Raw genomic sequence first — 20,631 nt, 5'->3', positions numbered from 1 at the left:
AACAAGCTCTGAATACAAGATCCATAGAGGCTGGGGTCTATCACACCAGGCAAGACCCCAGGTGCAGGCTGTGTAAAGATGCCCCTGAGACAATCCAGCACATAACAGCAGGGTGCAAGATGCTAGCAGGCAAGGCATACATGGAACGCCATAACCAAGTGGCCGGCATAGTGTACAGGAACATCTGTGCCGAGTATAACCTGGAGGTCCCGAGGTCAAAATGGGAGATGCCCCCAAGGGTGATGGAGAATGACCGAGCTAAGATCCTGTGGGACTTCCAGATACAGACGGACAAAATGGTGGTGGCTAACCAACCGGACATAGTGGTGGTAGACAAACAGAAGAAGACGGCCGTAGTGATCGATGTAGCGGTTCCGAATGACAGCAATATCAGGAAGAAGGAACACGAGAAGCTGGAGAAATACCAAGGGCTCAGAGAAGAGCTCGAGAGGATGTGGAGGGTGAAGGTAACGGTGGTCCCCGTGGTAATCGGAGCACTAGGTGCGGTGACTCCCAAGCTAGGCGAGTGGCTCCAGCAGATCCCGGGAACAACATCGGAGATCTCTGTCCAGAAGAGCGCAGTCCTGGGAACAGCTAAGATACTGCGCAGGACCCTCAAGCTCCCAGGCCTCTGGTAGAGGACCCGAGCTTGAAGGATAAACCGCCCGCAGGGGCGTGCTGGGTGTTTTATATATACACACAATTAATTTGACATTGGGTGGTCACTTACGTGGGGTACAAAGGTGTGGTGCACCTCCAGCGCTTGCAAGAAGATGGCCCTGAATCTCGTTTTCATCATTCCAAAAGCTATGATGGAGCGTGCCCTGGAATAATGGCTGTTAAAGCGCTGGGCTCCCACAGGCATGGGTACACAAAAAACGGAGCAAGATTTCGGGGTCCATTTTCGCTTTTCGTGCTGTGGCGCTGACGACCGGAAATCCTTTGAATTAAGGGCGGGAGTAGATCAGGCTAGACCGTCCAATTTCACAGCCATTTACTTCCGGCCTACCCGACCTCCTGAGGACCCGGCCCACGTAGACCGCGAAGGCCAGGTCCTCAGGAGGATGCAGCCCATGAATTTGGACACAGTGATTCGCTTAAGCTACGATTCAGCACAGGAGGGAGGGGGTGAGTGAGTCCTGAGTGATTCGTTCATGCTATGATTCAGCACAGGAGGGAGGGGTGAGGGAGTCCTGAGTGATTCGTTCATGCTATGATTCAGCACAGGAGGGAGGGGGTGAGTGAGTCCTGAGTGATTCGCTTACGCTACGATTCAGCACAGGACGGCAGGGGGTGAGTGAGTCCTGAGTGATTCGCTTACGCTATGATTCAGCACAGGAAGGGAGGGGGTGAGTAACTCAAATGTGCTGTTAGCATGTTAGCAGAGCGATGCTCCCGTGAACCGAGGAGCTATTGTCTTGATGTGAGCTTTCTACTCACCATGAACTCTTTTATACCTTCCCAAATAAAAAAACAATCCACAACCCTTACATGTTGGCCCATCTCACGGGGGGGGCTATACCTTCTCCCTCACAGACAGAAGAGTGTGAGTGTGACATTACTATTACTAATGTGATATGATTAAAATATGTGATTAATACTTGAGTCAATAAGCTACACTTTATTTTTGTAATTTTACATATTTATTACTAAAGATTTTTGTCCCAAAGAGTCGTTCTGACATATTTCTTACACTTATCCTCTGTTCAATTACATCATCAGAGACAGGACTGTCCCAGCAGCATGGTCAACCAGCACTACAGTGCCCATCTGGAAAGGCAAAGGTGATGTGGCCGACTGCTCCAATTACCGCCCGATCCGACTCCTGTGCCACACCATGAAGGTACTCAAGTGGATCATCAAAGCCAGGCTGCGAGAAATCGTCACAATAACGCCTAAGCAGTGTGGCTTCAAGGGATGCAGCACAATAGATGCCATCCATGCCGCCCGCCTGCTGATGGAGAAGCACCGAGAGAAGACCAGACCATCCATATGGCCTTGCTCGACCTGGAAAAGGCTTTCGACTGAGTCCCTCATGACCTGATCTGGCACTCTCTGCGATCACACGGGGTCCCTGAGGCCTACGTCGATTGGATCAAGCTCTTGTACGGAAACGCCACCAGCACAGTCAGAAGCCCAGTGGGAACATCACCACCTTTCAACATCACCGTGGGGGTGCATCAAGGCTCTGCGCTGTCCCCGCTTCTCTTCATCCTCTGCATGGACACTGTGACCGCTGACCTCCAAGCACCCCACCCTTGGACACTCCTCTATGCTGACTAGGGCTGCCACAAACGATTATTTTGGTAGTCGACTAGTCACCAATTATTTTTGCGATTAGTCGACTAATCAGATCATGCATCCATTGGACTTAAAACATACAGCTTATATAACTATCATTAGCTTACAGCTTGAAGTGTTTAAGGTATGTGCTAACTAAAAATAAAGATAAGATGATAGTTTATTAAACTTTTAATGAAATTTGCAGATTGTCTTGGTGGAGTTTAATAAACTCAGCCGTCTGCTCCTTACTATCTAAAATATAACAGGATACTGGAGGAAATTCTCGACCATCTCACACTTCAATTTAATCAGTTTTCTGTTTGATGTTTATTCAGCTGTGTGAAAACTATGACTTTAATCTCAGCCAAACCGATTTACTTAGGAACAAATAAAACACCGAAAAAACCCAAACTATAACATTTTGAAGTTATCCAAGATAATGTGCTGGAAGTCTGGTGTTCTCCCGGGCTCTAATGAGCCTTGAACCCCCCGGCTAGCTATCGAGCTGGTGAATAACAGACGTCTCCAAAAACATCAGAGCACTTTTACAAATATGTGATGTCTTGATCAACCGAGCAGATATTTGAAGTTTACACAGCTACATTCTTGCCTGAAAATATGTTAAAGGTTTATTTTGTGACACAGAACGAGTAATAAGAGTAATATTAAAACTAAGTAGCTGCCACCATTGTTGGAAACTGGAATTGGCTGGGCCGTGCTATGAATTCTGGGATAGGTTGGGCCACAAAGGATCCACCCGACCCATCCTTGAAATCTGGGGAAAATGAGGCCGCATTTGGAGAAGTCTTCGAATTTGGACAACCTTCGTCGTGTTGCTGTAATGTAATCAGCCTACAAATGCAGCTCTTAAATTTGGACACAGCTACGACACCGGAGACTGCTTCTTCTTCTTCGGGGTTTAACGGCAGCTGGCATCCTTGTAGATGCATTGCTGCCATCTTCTGTTTCTGTCTGTTATCACACTCTTAAATCCTACTACTTATCCTGCATCTTTCAGGATCTTACAAAGCTTCAAACGATGCGTCGACTATTACATTTGTCATCGAAGATTTTGATAGTCGACGTAATCGTGACTAGTCGACTAATCATGGCAGCCCTAGTCTGAACGCCTTTCCCTTTTTTACTTCCTGAGAACTTCCAGTGTTGTCATCCAACATGCTATGTATTGCTTTATTCAAGTGTAGGCTCACATCTCCACTTCATCTATAACCCTCCAATCCTCACACCTTGGCCTCCCATGCAGGTTTGTAAGGGTGCACAGCAGCTAAAAGATCTCCTTTGTTATAAAAAAGTCAAAAGTAGATCTCAGGCTGCTAATGCAGGCAACTGCATACAGGGTGAACCCTGGTTTGATACCGGTGTGCACTGGATTGTAGAGCAGTCTCTCTTCAGTAGTGGGACCCACATGGTTTTCCCTTCATGAGGCATCCACTCAGTCGCCGGCTCCTCGTTCTCAGAAAATGCTCCTAAGTTCTTTTCCATCAGCTGCTCAGCCTCCACCTCCGTGCCCCCCAACCCCAATCCCCCCCAAAGAAGAGGATTCAGGCACTGGCTAGTACTCATCATTAGTGGTGATGCAGTCAGCCTCTTTGGAGATTGTCCCCTCGTCTTCTGGAGAGGAAGTTGCTTCATCTTTGGCAGATGTCTTTTCTTCAAGCGCAGAGGACTGCTTGCTGTCCTTGCCCTCTGACCAGATCATGTAGACAGTGCTTGAAGCAGTGATGACCTTCTTGCCATATTGCCAGAATAAATGATGTGGAAGCTGTTAGGCTTACTTACAGCAGTACCACTGTCTGCACCTGCATAAACTCCAGTACACAAACAAACAGTGTTTATTGTTGTTTATTGTTTTTTGCTTTGAACTCTGCAAAACTTGATTGTTTTTGGGGGTTTTTTGAGAGTTAATATTTTGGGTATGGTATCTTTTTATGAAAAATACAAGAGTAAAAGTGCTTTTAGCATGTGCTTCAAAGCTAAGTTTGACTGGGAACCTAAAAGCTTGATAGCCTGCAACAGAGATTCACTGCAGCCTATGTAATACTTGATGTGTCATGATTTATTCCTATCTATCTTGCAAATACATGTTTGTGCTGCAATGTCATGCACAAACACAAACTATTAGATCCTCAGACCTATGTCAAAATTGTGTCATTCTTTTGGTCTATTGGAGTGTGGTAAGCCATCAGTTTCCCTACTGGAAACTAAGAATATGAAATTGTTTGTTTGGCCAAAAATAGGTCAATTATGTAATTTGGTAAAAAAAACACATAAAAACTACAATTTTCATGTGTTGAGTTTAGAATGAAAGCAATTTTACCTAAATTGCATGATTTTGTACTGTCAATTACAAGGAATCAAAAAAGGTGGTTACAATGGGTTTCAATTGGCCAAAAATGGCCACGATAGAGCCAAGAGGAACAATTTGATGTATAGTGTATATGATTGATATATTTAAGGAGCTGAAGTTGAGAATGTAAAAACCTGAAAAAAATCTAGACCTTTGGGAAGTTTCATTCCATTTGCATTGACAGAACGAAAATGGTTGAAAAAAGAAAAGTGAAGTGGCCACAAACGGCCAGGATCGAGCCCAGAGGGAAAATAGATTCATGCATCATTGAGAGTTTTGTGAGTTATTGTGAGTGTTTTTGGTCAGTTTATTTAAATTGATATTGTTCAAATGTCATGATAAATGATGTCTTAGTTCAGGTTTATGTTGTTTTCTGACTGGTTATTCTGCAGATAAACTGGATCAACATGAAATTTCTCTGTGGATAAAATCTTAAAGTCTGTATTTTATTCACTAACTAAAAATGATCCCACAAGTTTCTTTTAAAACTTTTTTTTTCTGTCTGGCAGGTTTGCAATCAGAATTATGATCTGCAAGCACAGTGGTGTCAAACACATTTAGCTTTTCCTATAAAGTCTTTATATGCTCCTCTTGTTCATGTGTTTCTTTCATCTCTATATTTATTCATTTCAATTAATTATTCATTTCTATTCCTGTTATGTAAGTTATTACATTACATGTGGTATACAGTATGACAAAGTGTAAAGCCGGGAGATAAGCCCCAGGTGAGGTGCCCACAGCCAAGGGCTGAGAGTCCCAGAGGCCCGAGCCGTTTAAATGTTTTAAACGTGGATCCATTCTGATTGAAAACACTGACACATCTATAACGGCTGCTGATGTTACACAGAGTTAAAAAACCAAAAACACAAAGAGTCTTTTAAAACTTACAGAAAGTCCGTTGGGATGATGAGATAATCAGATGAAACACTGACAAAATTCAAATACTGCACTGAGCTGCCAAAGCAGCTGAAGTATTGAGATTATTTTCATATCACTAAGTCAAACAAGTAAAAAGCTTCTAGTGTGCTAGAAACTATTTTTTATGTGGATGTCCCTGAGGCCAGCAAATATTTCCATGTTGAATACCCATCAGCCCAGCAATGTTATGCTATGGATATTTTCTATGGATACATAATAAGAATAAAGCTATCATAGAACACTAACAGTAATGTACGAGACCAGATACACAAAACAGCTGACTTTTAAAGGACTGTGTTTAGTTTTAAAGTATTAAAGTATCACAAAACATCATACACATTCACAAAATGGGACAGTGGAAGACCTCACCCGCTTCCTGCATGCTGTTTAGTTTTCATCAGTTATCTTTCATTTTTGTTGCGAAAGGAGAAAATGGTTATGATTCTAACGGTGTGTTCACACCGAACGCGATAGACGCGAACAAAAATGCGCCAGACGCCCCTAATTTGACGCGTGCACGTTCGCACCTCGATGCGTGTCCAATGCGAATCAAGTGAACTGGAAATGTGGGAGGAATGTGGGAGGAAATTGTGCCAGATGGTATGTTTGCAAGGTGGCAGCTGCTGAGCTAGCGTTTGAAGAGAGAGTCTCCCTTCTCTGTTTACTGTGGAGAGCAGAGCAGCGGCGTTAAGGATGTCCTCGTCAGGTCGGGTCTTAGACTCCACCTCTCTGGGAACTCCCAGGCCCTCCAAAGTGTGGAGGCCTATCTCCCCTCACCACACTCCCTGCCGGTGACTGATGCGCTCAGGGGTCGGTGAATTGGTGGTTCTTGGTGTCCGGGGCTGGGCGCTCAGGCATGTACCAGCTCACTCCCGGTGGCTACTTGGCGGGGCCTGGCGCCTGTTGCTCGGTCAGGCCTCTTCCGGGGCGCGGAGGGGCCCTCGGGCCTCCGGCCTCTGGGCCTGCGGCTCAGTTCACTCTGGCACAGCTGGCTGCCGGCAGAGCCGGCGGGCACGCCAGTGCAGCCCCCTCTGGCTTCTGCTCCGTGGCTACTGGGTGACCCCTCATCTGAGGCTCTCCTCAGCCCTTCCCAGGAGGGTGGCACGGATGCCCCTCCGGTGGTCCTCCTTGGGCTCTCGCACTCTGGGGCCTCTGGAAGTCTGGAGCCTGGATCTCCTCCATGCCTGCTTCATGCCCTGGGGGACAGGGCTATGGCTCCCTACACCCTCTAGCAGACCATTACATGGGGAAACCTTTTGAATACAAGCGCGCTGATCCACACAGGTGTGCACACGGATGTTCACTGTTCGTAGACATAAACTACACCTTTCTTGGCTGCTGCTTCAAAGCACAGTGTGCGCTGTCGGTCCTGCGTGCTGCACAACGACATTCAATATTTAGTATTTACTGCTGTTTACACTTAGCTAGATTAATGCGATGGTGTTGTGTTTGGTATGTTGCTTTGGTTTTTTTGCTTGTTTTCTATTCTTTTTCTCTCAACAGGTGATCCAGGAGATTTTTTTTTCTTTCTCTTTTTAAGTGCCCTTTCTCACTGTCCCTCTTCCCTTCTGTTTTTCTTTTCCTTCCTCTCTTTCTTTCTCCCTTTCCTATCCCTCAGTCATGTCTGTCCCGTCTGTAACAACTGAAAATAAAATAAAATAAATAATAACAACAAAGGTCGATCAAATGGACCAATACGGCAAGGCCATGATGATCCATTTGGCAAAATAAATCCATTGGGTATCCTTGTTGGTCTTCAGACAACAATTCTGATGGCTAAAGAACCAAATGGGACAGGCCCAAAAAAAAAAAGAACGTCCTCGCCGTACCTGGGTCGATCAGGTCCTCCAGAAGCGTGAGCAGTTTGGTGAGTTACACCATTTGCTGAACAGAACCTGCTGTCCCGCGTTGGTCCAAGCATCACCCGCCTAGACACCAACTACAGGCGCTCAATCCCACCTGCAGAGCGCCTGTCCATCTGCCTGCGGTTAGTAAAAGTTTTTAATACGGTAGTCCTTTATTGATACCTGTGCTAATATATGCTAAACTATCGTTTATACACTGCTAACATGGATGTGGTATGCTATCAGTGAAAGCCGTCTGTGTTTACTGATAGCAAACTGTGGTATGGGGACGACTGTTTATAATATTTCTAGTGATACTCGACAGTTCTCATCAAGTCCCGATTTAATTCAATTTATGCTGTTATCAGTGTTAGCAATGATAGCATGGCTGTGGTGTCATATCAATGTATGCTCTCGGTGTTTGCTGATATCAAACTGTGGTATGAAGACCACTGTGGGTTAATCTTTGTAGTGATACTCACTCCTTTTTTCTTTTTTATTTAGACCTGGTTTAATTCTGGTATAGTTGAATATTTGTATATAATCCCCGCAGCTGTCAGACTCTATAACAGGGGCCACCAGCCTTTCTTTAAACTGAGAGTTAGATAAAATTGTGAACAGTTTGGTTCATCTTTAGTTATATGGTTCTATCTAGCACATTCTATCTTGATAAGCTATGTCTTATCACAGGTTAATTTTTCAAAAATATTAACAATGATATAAGCAAGGAAAGGGCTACATGTCAACATACAACTGTTTATTTCTATTAATGTCTTACTTCATTCCTACCTGATTGACATGTCTAGGAATTATGAGTGATTGGCTCACTGTAGGGGTAAAAGTTGCTACCAATCAAATTATGATATGGTAAAGTTAAAACAAAACACAACTTACTGTTTTATATTATATCTAATAAATATTATGTAATTATCCTTATCATTACAAAATGTTTTATGTAAGATTTATATTTTGTAATTTAAATCTGACATCACAAAAGTATTTTGGAATTTGAATAATGTATTTTGTAACTGCAGTACACATAATACTAATTTTGAACAATTTTGTCCAGGTTTCTTGCCACCGGGGACTCCTTCAGGACCATCGCTTTCAGTTTCAGAGTCGGTGTGTCCACGGTGTGCCAGATCACCCCCCAGGTAGCAACGGCCATCTGGGACTGTCTAGTGGACGACTTCATGGCTGTGCCTTCACCTGGAGACTGGCGGTCCAGGAGCACTGGAACTTCCCTCTCTGCTGTGGAGCTCTGGATGGGAAGCACGTCCAGACAAAGGCACCCCATATATCACATAGGAGACACACACATTGATATACACGAAATATTTATTTCATTTCTTTTTTTGTGGTGCCCAAATTTATGCACCTGCTTGATTTTGTTTAAACAATTATTGCACACTTTTTGTAAATCCAGTAAACTTCTTTTCACTTTTCAAATGTCACTGTGTGTGTCTCCTGTATGATATATTTAACTGACATTTTTTATTGTAACAACCAACAATTTATAAAGGAAATTAATGGCTATTAACAAGGTTGCCCAAACTTCCCCCATTAGTCATTATAAAAAATTATTTGAAATAATATTAAAATTCTCAAACAGAAAAACATTAATCATACATATATAAAATATAAGTATTTAAAGAGAGACAGGAATAAAAAGGACCCAGCTGCTCTCCAGGGCAGGAACAAGGCCGAGGAGGAAATGCTCCATTGGAGACTGGCGTGGCCTCTTCAGGGACACCAGGATGGCCAGCTCCACTGCCGATGTACCGTCCTGGGACCCATCCCTCATCTGCCTCGGAGCTGTCCTCCTCTGTCGGCCTGTAAAACACAGCACAAAACACAAAGAAATGAGAAGGCTGCTACTAGATTTTCATTTTCACCATTGAAAAAAAACCCAGGATATAATCAGATTGGTTGTAGATATTTAGTAAAGGTGATCACAAGGGAATCCCACTGAGTAAAAAGCTATCAGTGCCTGCTGTACATCTGATGCTACAATTACATACCTGTGGGAGCAGCAGCAGGAGTTCAGGGACTGGGGAGCCAGGAGAAGCAACAGGGGATGCTCTGCTGCAGAATCAGTTGGTTCTGTCAAGACAATATTAAATGTTAACAGGTTGAATAGAGATAGTATATACAGTGGTCCCTCATTTATTGCAGCAGGGGTTGTCAGAATAACTAGCCCCTCGCCACGCACTTTATACACTTTTTTCCCCACACACATGAACATTAGTCACAGTTCTCACAAGCTGATTCTCAAAGTGCAAACCTTTGTAGATTGCAAAACGTAAAAGTATTATTATGCCGCGTTTTGTCTTCGTCTGCCTGCCACTTTCGTGCGCCTTTTTCCCTCGCAGGTGTCTATTTCCGAATGAGGGTCATAGTTATGGATGTTTTTCTGCTGTTTTTTCTATTGGACGTGATGGTTATCAAAATCAAACATGATAAATTTGGCAAGTGCAGGAGACACAGCACAGAGGAGATTTGTCAATCAGGCTGCAGTACGGTGTACATTTTAGGACATCGTCAGGTCTCAGGAAAAAAGTTGTCAGGTATCAGGAAAAAAGTTGTCAGGTATCAGTCTCACACGAAAAATTGTCAGGTCTCAGGAAAAAAGGTGTCAGGTCTCAGGAAAAAAGTTGTCAGGTCTCAGACTCACATGAAAAAATGTCAGGTCTCAGACTCAGACGGAAAAATTGTCAGGTATCAGACTCACACGAAAAAATGTCAGGTCTCAGACTCAGACGGAAAAATGTCAGGTCTCAGACTCAGACGGAAAAATGTCAGGTCTCAGACTCACATGAAAAAATGTCAGGTCTCAGACTCAGACGGAAAAATGTCAGGTCTCAGACTCACACGAAAAATTGTCAGGTATCAGACTCACACGAAAAATTGTCAGGTCTCAGACTCACATGGAAAAATGTCAGGTCTCAGACTCACATGAAAAATTGTCAGGTATCAGACTCACACGAAAAATTGTCAGGTCTCAGACTCACATGGAAAAATGTCAGGTCTCAGAATCACACGAAAAATTGTCAGGTCTCAGACTCACATGGAAAAATGTCAGGTCTCAGAATCACGAAAAATTGTCAGGTATCAGACTCACACGAAAAATTGTCAGGTCTCAGACTCACATGGAAAAATGTCAGGTCTCAGAATCACACGAAAAATTGTCAGGTATCAGACTCACACGAAAAATTGTCAGGTCTCAGACTCACATGGAAAAATGTCAGGTCTCAGAATCACACGAAAAATTGTCAGGTATCAGAATCACACGAAAAATTGTCAGGTATCAGACTCACACGAAAAATTGTCAGGTCTCAGACTCACATGGAAAAATGTCAGGTCTCAGACTCAGACGGAAAAATGTCATGTCTCAGAAAATCTTCCTGCAGGTGGCGCTGTTGTCATGTCCCATTCGAATTGATTTCCAAATACGTCATCAACGTGTGACAGTGGGAGAGCGCAAGGTCATTGACCTCACCGGAGTTTTACCGCGGTCCAGGCTCCTAACAACACAAGGTAAGTTTAACTTTTTCTCCCTTTTGTTCATATTTTTGCCACAGTTGTGTGATATTAAGTTGCGGTTATGTTGTGAAAGTTACATATCAAAGAAGGAAATCTAGTTTTGTACGAAACCAAATCAGCACTATTCTTGTCTGGCCAATTCGTTCTAGCTAGCGACAGTGGTGGTGAAACGTGATTTAAATTTAAACTGTTTAGTAATTGCTTTGTATACGTTTCAGCAAATGGACAAGCTGAAAGCCTACGAGCAGCTGAAAAAAGACCTTGAAAATGGTAATCAAACGCTTTATTAAATGTTTTTGTAATGCTTGCAATTTCCTTTTTTAACTGCCAAGAACCCTGACAATATCGTGCTTTAATGGTTTAACATTGTTTGGTATTCCTATTTACTTCTCTTAATTAATATGCATGTTAAAAGAAGTATATAGTTATTATTTTGTGATATTGTCGGAGTGCCCTATTTAAAAAAAAAAACTGACAAAAGATGGATTTCTCAAAAAATTAAAAGACTTTATTGCAATTTAAAAGTTAGATACTCATGTAGGATCTGGCTCCTACAGTCTAGCTATAACTCCTTACTTTCTAAAATTTTATTTGAAGGTGAGATTACCCAAAAAGGCTTTGATAACAACGTAAAAAAGCTCCTGACAGCAGAAAAATCAGGTAGGTTTTGATACTTTTGAACAACATGTAAAATAATCTCCTTTATATAACATGATATGCTTAGCAGGTTATGATTGACTAACCACTTTATTTATAGATGCATTACATTTTGAAAGCAGATTAGTGTGCAGTAGTCTGTGATTGTAGTAGAATTCTATAAACCACATGTTTCACATCACTGCCCTATTTATATTGCAGATGACACTCCTTCAACAAGTGGCAATGAATTTCTCAGTAAGAAAACCCCAATTATTTTGCCTTAAGATCAGTTGTAATATAGAACTTTCTGCAGATCAGTTTGATTAACTTTCAACTTCATCCATTACAGGTGCAGCAGAGGCCTTTGGTAAAGCCAAGAAACTACTACAGCCTCAAGTAAAGAAAAGGCAATTTCCATTGAATGATAAACGTTTGGACCATGGCAAATCATTATTGAAGGTTAGTTAAAAAGTGAAGCTATGTGTATGACTATCAGCAATATATTAAAAATTAACTTTCTAAAAAGGCATATTTTTTCATAAACTTTGCTTTTTCTCCTTGATGCTAGGTCAGAATGGCTCCCATGGAGTGGAAACCAAGAACTCTTAGAAAGTGTGGACGGTACCAGAAGTTAATAATGGACGAAGCTCCACCTCGAATCATCCTGCAAGGCCATGAAACCTATGATGATTTAATTACCATAGCCAAAGAACGATTCTGGCCAGAGCGTACTGAGGGGAGTGAGTTCACTCTTTGCCATTCTGACGGGACCAGGTGGAGTAAGGAGGATTTCCACAAAGAATACAGAACTGTTTCTGATATTACACATCTGTGGAAAAGAACACTATACATCGGGCGAAGACAACTGGGTAAGAAAGTGATCAATATTGCTATTAACTACTGTCTAGCACTCGATTTTGTATGGTATGAAATAATTTTACTTTTTGTACAGAGGTCGTGTGTTTGGATGATCAAAGTTCCATCTCAGGTGTGTGCCTGCCCAAACCAAATTGAATATTTTTGATGTTATGATTGAACATGGTACACGGACTATGGTGGGCATTCAGATATATTGCAATTAATGTGTTATTTTACAGATGAAGACCCTGTAACTGAAGTGGGTGGTGATGAAAGTTGCAGTTTAGGTGAATGCCTGGACATCTAACTAAATCATTAAAATTGACTTCTTATTTTGTTTGCATTACATTTCCAACCTTTACACACTTGTTTACTATGCTTGGTCATTGCACAGTTGTAATATGCATCTTATTCTGCAGATGAACTTCCTGAAACCCTCATAGGACAAAATGTTGCAGAACAGGTAAAACCATGGCTTCTTTTTGAACAGACCAATTAATTTCTTATCATTGTCATAAATGTGGATATTTTCACAGTGCACCCTGCAAAAAGTATATCTTGGCTGAATGTGTTCATAGGATTTCCATCCAGAAACATCCAGCTCAGGTGAATTTGAAACAGGGAGAGTCAGAAAGAAAAGCCAGTCCAAGCAAAGGAAGGAGGAAAATGTAGGGTCATCTCTAGGTCCAGGTGGAGCAGTGAGCCAAGACATGTTACCACATGCAGTTATTGAGGCAAAAGAAGCTATGGAGGGAGCTGAAGAGCTATCTGAAGGTGCTGGAAATAGTGGGCTTTTGATAGATTTTGCAGAGTCTTTCAACACAACTCCAAAATCGCCATCATGTAAGCATTATTTCCCATTTAGGGCTAACATCATATCATCAGACAAAATTGTAAATAAAGGTTTTCATTCTTCACTATTTTGTACTCAAGTTCCTGGAGTAAACCTAGATATTACTGATCCAGCAGTTAATAGAAGAATGTTTAGCAGTAGCTGTATGTTAATGTATGTTACTTTGTGTTTTTTATCCCCAAGTGTATCTTCCACGTGTTCCATATGTGGAAGAGGCTTTAATTACATACAGCGAGGACAATCTACTGGGAGAAGGGACATTTGGCAAGGTATATAGAGGTTCTTTTCATGGTACTCCAGCAGCTGTTAAAAGGATCATGTGTGGCCAACAAGGGATGGAGGACAGCGACATTCATCATGAGATAAATGTTTCACTGTAAGAACTTTGACACACTTTTTTTTGTTTTATTTTCAAAATCGATTGTTCCTCAAGCTGTAATGCCTCTATTTTGGTTTTTTATTCGGACATGTTTCTGTGTTATTAGGAGACTGTCTCACCCCAACATCGTCAGACTCATGGCAGTTGCCCGCACTCAGTCCTGCTTTTTGTTGGCAGCTGAATACATTCATGGCGCAACCCTGCAGCAAGTGCTTCACACAGAGACAGCTGCTTGGTGAAGGTACCAATACTCATAATTTTATATTTAATACATTTTGTGAATAATCTTAATACCATCATATTAAAAAAGAACTTCTTATTGCTGGCATTTGTTTAAATATGTACTTGAAACCATCTTTGCGTACAACATATAAAAAGACTGATTAATTTTTTCTCTCTCATGTTTTCAACCATTTAGAATGACAAAAATGATCTTTAATTTCCAAATGCCATAAAAGTATGAACTTAGTAACATAATAATCTTAACTTTTTAATAATAAGCTTCTTTACTATTTTGGTAGAATTGCTTTTTTTTACTTGGATGAGTTCAGACATTTTAGGTTTTCTTCTACAATATTCTTACAATATTTTTCAGGGATTTTGGTCCAGTCCTCCAGACAGGACTGGTGTAACTGAGTCAGATTTGTTGGCCACCTTGCTCACACACACACCATTCACCTCTGCTTACAGTTTCACAAGAGGACTGCAATCAGGGATTTTTGATGGTCACTTCCAAACATTGACTTTGTTGGTCTTAGGTCCCATTGTAATTTATTAGGGCCCGAGCACTGAGAGTGCGAAGGCCCTATTGTATCTGCTCCGTTTCTTCTTCTTCTTCTTCTTCTTCTTCTTCTTCTTCTTATTATTATTATTATTATTATTATTATTATTATTGAATGAGATGAAATGTTGGCTGGTGGTTAAATGCATGAATTCCATCAATGTGACATCAGATCGGATGTGCTGGTTTTAGGTGTCGGGCGTGGCTCGACACGATGGGGTGCGAGGGCCCTCATAACGCTGCTTGCAGCTTTAATTGAAATTGCAATTGCATTTGAATACTAATCCTATTTGAAGTAATACATTTCCAGTGGTAGACATGTTAGATTGTCACACCTGGCTATGCATTGTTTTATTAACATTATATATTGTCTTGATAGCTTGAAGGGGATGATGCCGGTTTCATATCACTGGACTTATCCATGGCAGTAGAGTACATCCATGCACATCATTCACCAGGATATAAAGCCAGCAAATGTCATGGTAAGCCATACTGAATTTTTCTTTTTCTTTACTTTGTTTTTGAAGATCTAAATAAAAATAGTATATTATTTATTTAACTTTATTCTCTTCAGTCTATTAAACACTACATTTCAACAATGAGGAACTGTTCTGGCATATTCATTTAAAGTAAGAAGCCTTACATTGTTTCTTTAATATGTTGGTTGTTGCACACCTACAAAATTCCCAAACATGTTGTAATAACTTTAGGCTTTACAAACTGAATTTTTCTATTATTCTATTAGTCTGTACCACTTTCTTAAGTGGAATGGGGATAAAAAAAAAAAGCACAGGACTATAAAACAGTGTTTGATCATTATCCAATCTGTTAATTTTAATGTTAAGTATAATAAACAATCTCAGAATAAATCTGCAGTGATTGGGTGATCTGGGTGCTAAAAGCTTTGAGGGTTTTTTTTTTTCCAATTATGAGGTGTGGTCTTTGGAATGCCAGTTTTGATAACATTTGTGAGATTTTAGACAACCTGGTAAGTTCTCATATGTATACCTTATAGGTTCACCACCCTTCTAAGAAGGCAGTCCTGACAGACTGGGGCATGGCAAACATAAGAGACACTGTGATGCTTCGTCAAGGGAGTAAGTTCACTGCCCAGGCTATTGGTCCAGCTGGTGGCACATATCTTTACATGGCTCCTGAATGCATACTGATGTTTGAAGAGGCCTCGTTCCAGACAGACATGTGGTCCCTCGGAGCCACGTATCTGGAGATCCTGACGTGGTCCGCTCCGTGGATTGTTAAAAAACAAAGAACTGGCTGCACTAATGGCCACCAAAACCCCACCACATGCCCTATCACATCTCAGTGACAAACACAGTTTTCTTGGTGGTTTGGTGAGCTATGACCCAGACTCAAGGCCTTCCGCATCTGATGTTGTTAAGTTTCTCAAGTCAGGCCTCGATCTTACAAGCCGATATGGCTACAAGTGGTAATGTTGCTACAGTCTGCAGTTCAAAAGTCTTTCAATGTTAATTATGTTATACATTAGGGTTAACAAAAGTTGTGGTAAATGAAACACTGAATCATTATGAAAGATGGCACCTTGTCAATTGTTTTTCAACATTTTATTGTACATTTTGTTGGTCAGACAGTTTTCAAATTACCTGTTGATTGTAAACAAGGATAAATAAATGTTAACAAACAATGTTGTATGATTTTATTGGTCATTGAAATGTTTACTGGTGCACCTTCCATCCTCTGTCTCTTCAGAAAGATGTATATGTCATTTGCCTCTGCAAACGTAGAAGGTGTAGGAACTGCATTTCTGTTCATGGCAGTTGTGAGCTCTTGGACTAGCATGAGGTATGCAGCAAGGCAACCATCAGGTGTGCAGGGAAATTGGCTGTTTTCTAAAATGTTTTGGCACATGTCTCTGAATTCCTGGTTTGCTACCAGTGAAGGCTCTTCCACCTCACAGATTAATTGCTTGGCGTAGTCTAAAAGGTCTGGGTCAACTATGTGCAGCACATTGCCATATCCTGCGAATGAAAGACAATATTGAAAAGATGTTCACTTTGAATGTTAAAAATAAATGAATAATCATAAAGCTGTTCTACAACCTGTATAATAAGCAGTCAGTGTTTACAGATGTTATTGCAGAAACTTAAAGATGGAAATATCACTCAAACATTTTGATTAATTTTTAGTTAAAGGTGCCAATATGAAGCCATTTTTGTATTGACAGTAGAAATTCAGAAATCTCTTATTGTACTAGAAGTAGGCTTCTTAGGAAGACACAAAAAAGAAAGCACATTATAACAGTTTTACGCTCATTACACTGGATTCCAGTATATTTTAGAAAAATCATTTTAAAATTTTAGTAATGACTTTCAAAGCTCCGAATCGTGAAGCTCCTGCCTACATTTCTGATCTTATAGAACCCCACACTCCCTCTCCCAGCCTGTGATCGACTAATCAATGGCTGTTAGTAGTCCCACCAGAAGACCAGAGGCAATAGATCTTGCAGAACGGTGGCTCCCAGGTCATGGAATGCTCTGCCTCCATCATTACGTTTCCTTGATTGTATTTATTCTGTATGTTCGATTGTGCTGTTTTATGTCTGTTTTACATAATTGTGAAGCCACTTTGTGGTTTTTATCCTGTGAAGAGTGCTATATCAAAGTAAAAGTAAACTAATGAAAGTTAAAAGAAAAAAAAGACAAAAAACCCCACAGACTTTCAAATGACATACCAGGAGGTGGTGAGGTAAACAGAAGGTCGGGTTTCCCAAATGGACCTGGTGCATTGCGTTGCTTTATGGATGTCATGGGTGTTCCAAACTGTTTGCTCCGTTTTTAAGTCTCTTTGAAGCAGTGGCAAGTGTGAGTACTGCAAGCAGTTGCTATGAAAAGGGAGAATTAAAAACTTAATATGTTCATCTGCTTCTTTGAGGAAGAATATGTAAAAGCTAAATTTTAATCAGTACTCAAAAAACAAAGGCATTCCTAGACCACATACTTTCATACTGCTGCTTGATCATTTTTCATGTCTAAAAATAATGACTTACATGTGCACAGGACTGTCCAGTTCAAGGATCCCAGACTCCATCATGGCCTAAGCATGTGGTTTTGAAAAAGACATAAGTTGTGAAGGTGAGCATTTCATCAGTGAAAAGGTACAGATGTACAAAAAAAAAAATTCCGGCATAGTGTTTTCAGATAAACGAATCCATCGTATGTTTAGCGAAATTTTGATGGCTAGTCTTTGTTAATAGGTTTTACAGGTGAAAGATTTGCTTTACCTCAAATGTTGTCAGCCATTTCTTAATCCATGTCCGCTTTAAAATACTGTTAAAACATTCAGCTCTCTAAACAACATAAACATGACATTATCAGTTTTGTTGTCAGGTTACTTTAGAAATAGTCATTTACCAGCTTACAGACATACCTGGTTGTGCACTGATGTCCCCATTCTGAAGCACCTCCATGCCTGATTCCCAAGATCTCGCATGTGAAATGCCATCTGCATTTGACCCACAACAAGGTTCTCCTTTCCTCTGTCCCCCCGAATCATTTGAGGACAGCCTAAAGACACAAACTGAAGATAATTAGTGAATGATGAAAAAATAAATTTATTACCAAAATGTAATATTTTTTAACCCCCCTTTTTTAAGTATATTGCATACCACCCTGTTCTTGAACAGCCTCAAAGAAGTATCTGGCCACAAAGTTTTGTTTGCGGTTGGATGTGCCCACCTTTAGCCATAGAACCTTCCTGGAAAATCTGAAAAGAGAGAAATTGAAAAGTGGCCACTCGTACATATGATTTAATCATGTTTTGGCACTATGTTTGGTTTTTGTTACATTCCCCAAGAGTATTCTGGTTTTCCATTGTATTCTGTCTAGGCGTTGTTTCTGCTTCCTCCGGCCATTTTGACTGCCATAGTTGTGTAGGCTTACATGCCTTTGGAATTGAATGTAACCCTTGACTGTGTTCAGACTGATGCGAGGAGAGAGCTGCCTTTTGTTTTGTAATCCCTTGTATTCTCTTGTTTATGTGTTGGTTAGGTAGGTTATCATAAATTGTACATTTTATTTTCTTTGGAGTTAAATTCTGTTTACTTTATATCAGGGATGTTTTGTTGTGTTGTTCTTGGCCCTCCCTGAAATTAACTGCCAGTCTGAAATGGACTAGCAGGAAATAAACCTTTTAAAAAATGCCATCTTGAATCCTCCTTCACTATTCATACTTTATCTTGGTCCCTTAGACCAGGCTTGGCCCATTCCAGACCTCGAGGGCCAATGTCCTGCATGTTTTAGATATCACCCTGGGTAAACACACTTGAATAAAATGATTAGTTCATTACCAGGCCTCTGGAGAACTACAAAACATGTTGTGAGGGTAATTTAGCCATTTGAATCAGCTGTGGATCAAGGACACATCTAAAACGTGCAGGACACCGGCACCTCGAGGCCTGGAGTTGCCCATCCCTGCCCTAGACTACTCAGGAGAGATAACACCTCAGTTTACCTCACATCCTTATCTTGAAGCAACTTTGTACTATCACTGAATATAATAAATTAAGTAGCGAATGCCATATTCAGACCTACCCATCAATCCCCAAATGTATCCACATTCCAAAGAACTTCAGTTTATCATTGCCTATATGAAACAACAAATAAAAATTACAATTTGTTTCGACAGAAGTACCATCAAAACATGACAGGAAGGTTAATTGAAAAGATAAAATAAATACCATCAATGTGCCAGGTGTCATTTGGACCACGGCTGATGTAATTCCGACGGGGAATTTTCTTCTTTCCAGGAGATCTCCTCTGAAGACCACTTGCATCCATATCCCTCATTATATTAGCAACATCGTCTCTACAGTAACAATAGATTTTACTCTGAGCTCAACAGTAAAACAAGAGAATACTTGATTATATTGACTACACACTATGGAAACCAACCTGTAACAAGGCCGCACTCCTCTGACATCCCTTACCCGCTTTACCATTGCCCTGATTCCTTGTTCAGGAGACCACTGTTTCATCTCACTCTAAAAAACAAACAAACAATTAATTGAATGGGCTTTTTTAAATAACTACAGAAAATAACATTTATTGTTTCTACAATAGCTCCTAACACAGACTTCAGGAAAATATGTATTTTTTGCACTGATTTTTTAACGCTTACCTCCACTGCTTTGTGGATTTCAGTAAAAGGTCGTTGGGGGCATCTTCGCTTCAACCCTAGAAGTTTTAAAACTCGTCTCAGATGCCTCTCACTGTTAAAAGACAACAGACTTACATTATATTAAAGGAAAACTGCATGTTTTGTAATTTTAGAGAGTTCTCATGGAAACTGTTGAAATGCAGACTTACCTTATTTTATGCCCATATGAATTGAGTACACAGCTGATTTCCTTTTGTTTTAGGCCTTTGTTGAACAATGTTATTATCATCGTATCTTGAAAGGTTAAGTGTAACAACAACAGTCTAATTGATCACCCACCTCTTACACTGAACATAAGTAATTAACCAGTAAATTACTAAATCTTTTGAGGTGGCAGTTATACTAAAAGCAGCGTCTATTCAGTGCCCACAAATAAAATATGTGTAGCAAAAAATACACTTCTTTGATATGAAAGAGGTGAACAGTAGTTAATAAATAAGTTGTACTTTCGTCATTTATTTTTAATGCTCTTTAAAAAAAAAAAAAAAAAAAAAAAAAAAAAAGTATTTTTGGTACAGTCATAAGAACCAGCCAGAGTCGGATACTCCTTTCATCATCGTCAGATGACATATTGCAGACAAGTCTAAAAACAACAACAGAAAAATACATAACGGGATCACAAAATATCTCAACAGTAGAAATATAAAAAAGAGAAAACAGCGAGAGAAAGGATGCAGGCTGCTCGTAAGCTTTCAGCTTGTCCATTTGCTGAAACGTATACAAAGCAATTACTAAACAGTTTAAATTTAAATCACGTTTCACCACCACTGTCGCTAGCTAGAACGAATTGGCCAGACAAGAATAGTGCTGATTTGGTTTCGTACAAAACTAGATTTCCTTCTTTGATATGTAACTTTCACAACATAACCGCAACTTAATATCACACAACTGTGGCAAAAATATGAACAAAAGGGAGAAAAAGTTAAACTTACCTTGTGTTGTTAGGAGCCTGGACCGCGGTAAAACTCCGGT

At 40.6% G+C, this 20,631-nt stretch overlaps 1 protein-coding gene across 4 annotated transcripts; it reads left to right on the top strand.

Moving 5' to 3' along the window:
* Positions 1-10,828: 10,828 nt before the first annotated feature.
* Positions 10,829-16,129, top strand: LOC116328217. Of its 4 annotated transcripts, XR_005610060.1 has the most exons (14): positions 10,830-10,950; positions 11,175-11,226; positions 11,554-11,616; positions 11,815-11,850; positions 11,945-12,054; positions 12,164-12,464; positions 12,548-12,583; positions 12,693-12,740; positions 12,873-12,916; positions 13,032-13,296; positions 13,490-13,682; positions 13,792-13,926; positions 14,846-14,948; positions 15,482-16,129. XR_005610060.1 is itself a non-coding variant. In XM_039606270.1 (13 exons), the coding sequence occupies exons 2-12, from the start codon at positions 11,178-11,180 to the stop codon at positions 13,922-13,924; spliced, it is 1,278 nt and encodes a 425-aa protein (XP_039462204.1). In that variant the 5' UTR covers positions 10,830-10,950; positions 11,175-11,177; the 3' UTR covers positions 13,925-13,926; positions 14,376-14,411. The 4 variants fall into 4 exon arrangements, 2 of the variants coding, with proteins under 2 accessions (XP_039462205.1, XP_039462204.1); XM_039606270.1 differs by lacking the exons at positions 14,846-14,948; positions 15,482-16,129 and adding an exon at positions 14,376-14,411; XR_005610061.1 differs by lacking the exons at positions 12,548-12,583; positions 12,693-12,740 and having other exon boundaries at positions 10,829-10,950.
* Positions 16,130-20,631: the final 4,502 nt, after the last annotated feature.

This window comes from Oreochromis aureus, linkage group 23, assembly GCF_013358895.1.
Source record: "Oreochromis aureus strain Israel breed Guangdong linkage group 23, ZZ_aureus, whole genome shotgun sequence".
NCBI lineage: Eukaryota > Metazoa > Chordata > Actinopteri > Cichliformes > Cichlidae > Oreochromis > Oreochromis aureus.
Note: the sequence above shows the minus strand (reverse complement) of the source record. Positions and strands in the feature narration are given on the sequence as shown.

Coding starts and splice junctions, on each gene's coding strand:
- LOC116328217 (XM_039606270.1), top strand. CDS start 11,178: ATGGACAAGCTGAAAGCCTACGAGCAGCTGAAAAAAGACCTTGAAAAT. Junction 12,465..12,547: donor CATCGGGCGAAGACAACTGG/GTAAGAAAGTGA, acceptor CTTTTTGTACAG/AGGTCGTGTGTTTGGATGAT. Junction 12,584..12,692: donor TGATCAAAGTTCCATCTCAG/GTGTGTGCCTGC, acceptor GTTATTTTACAG/ATGAAGACCCTGTAACTGAA.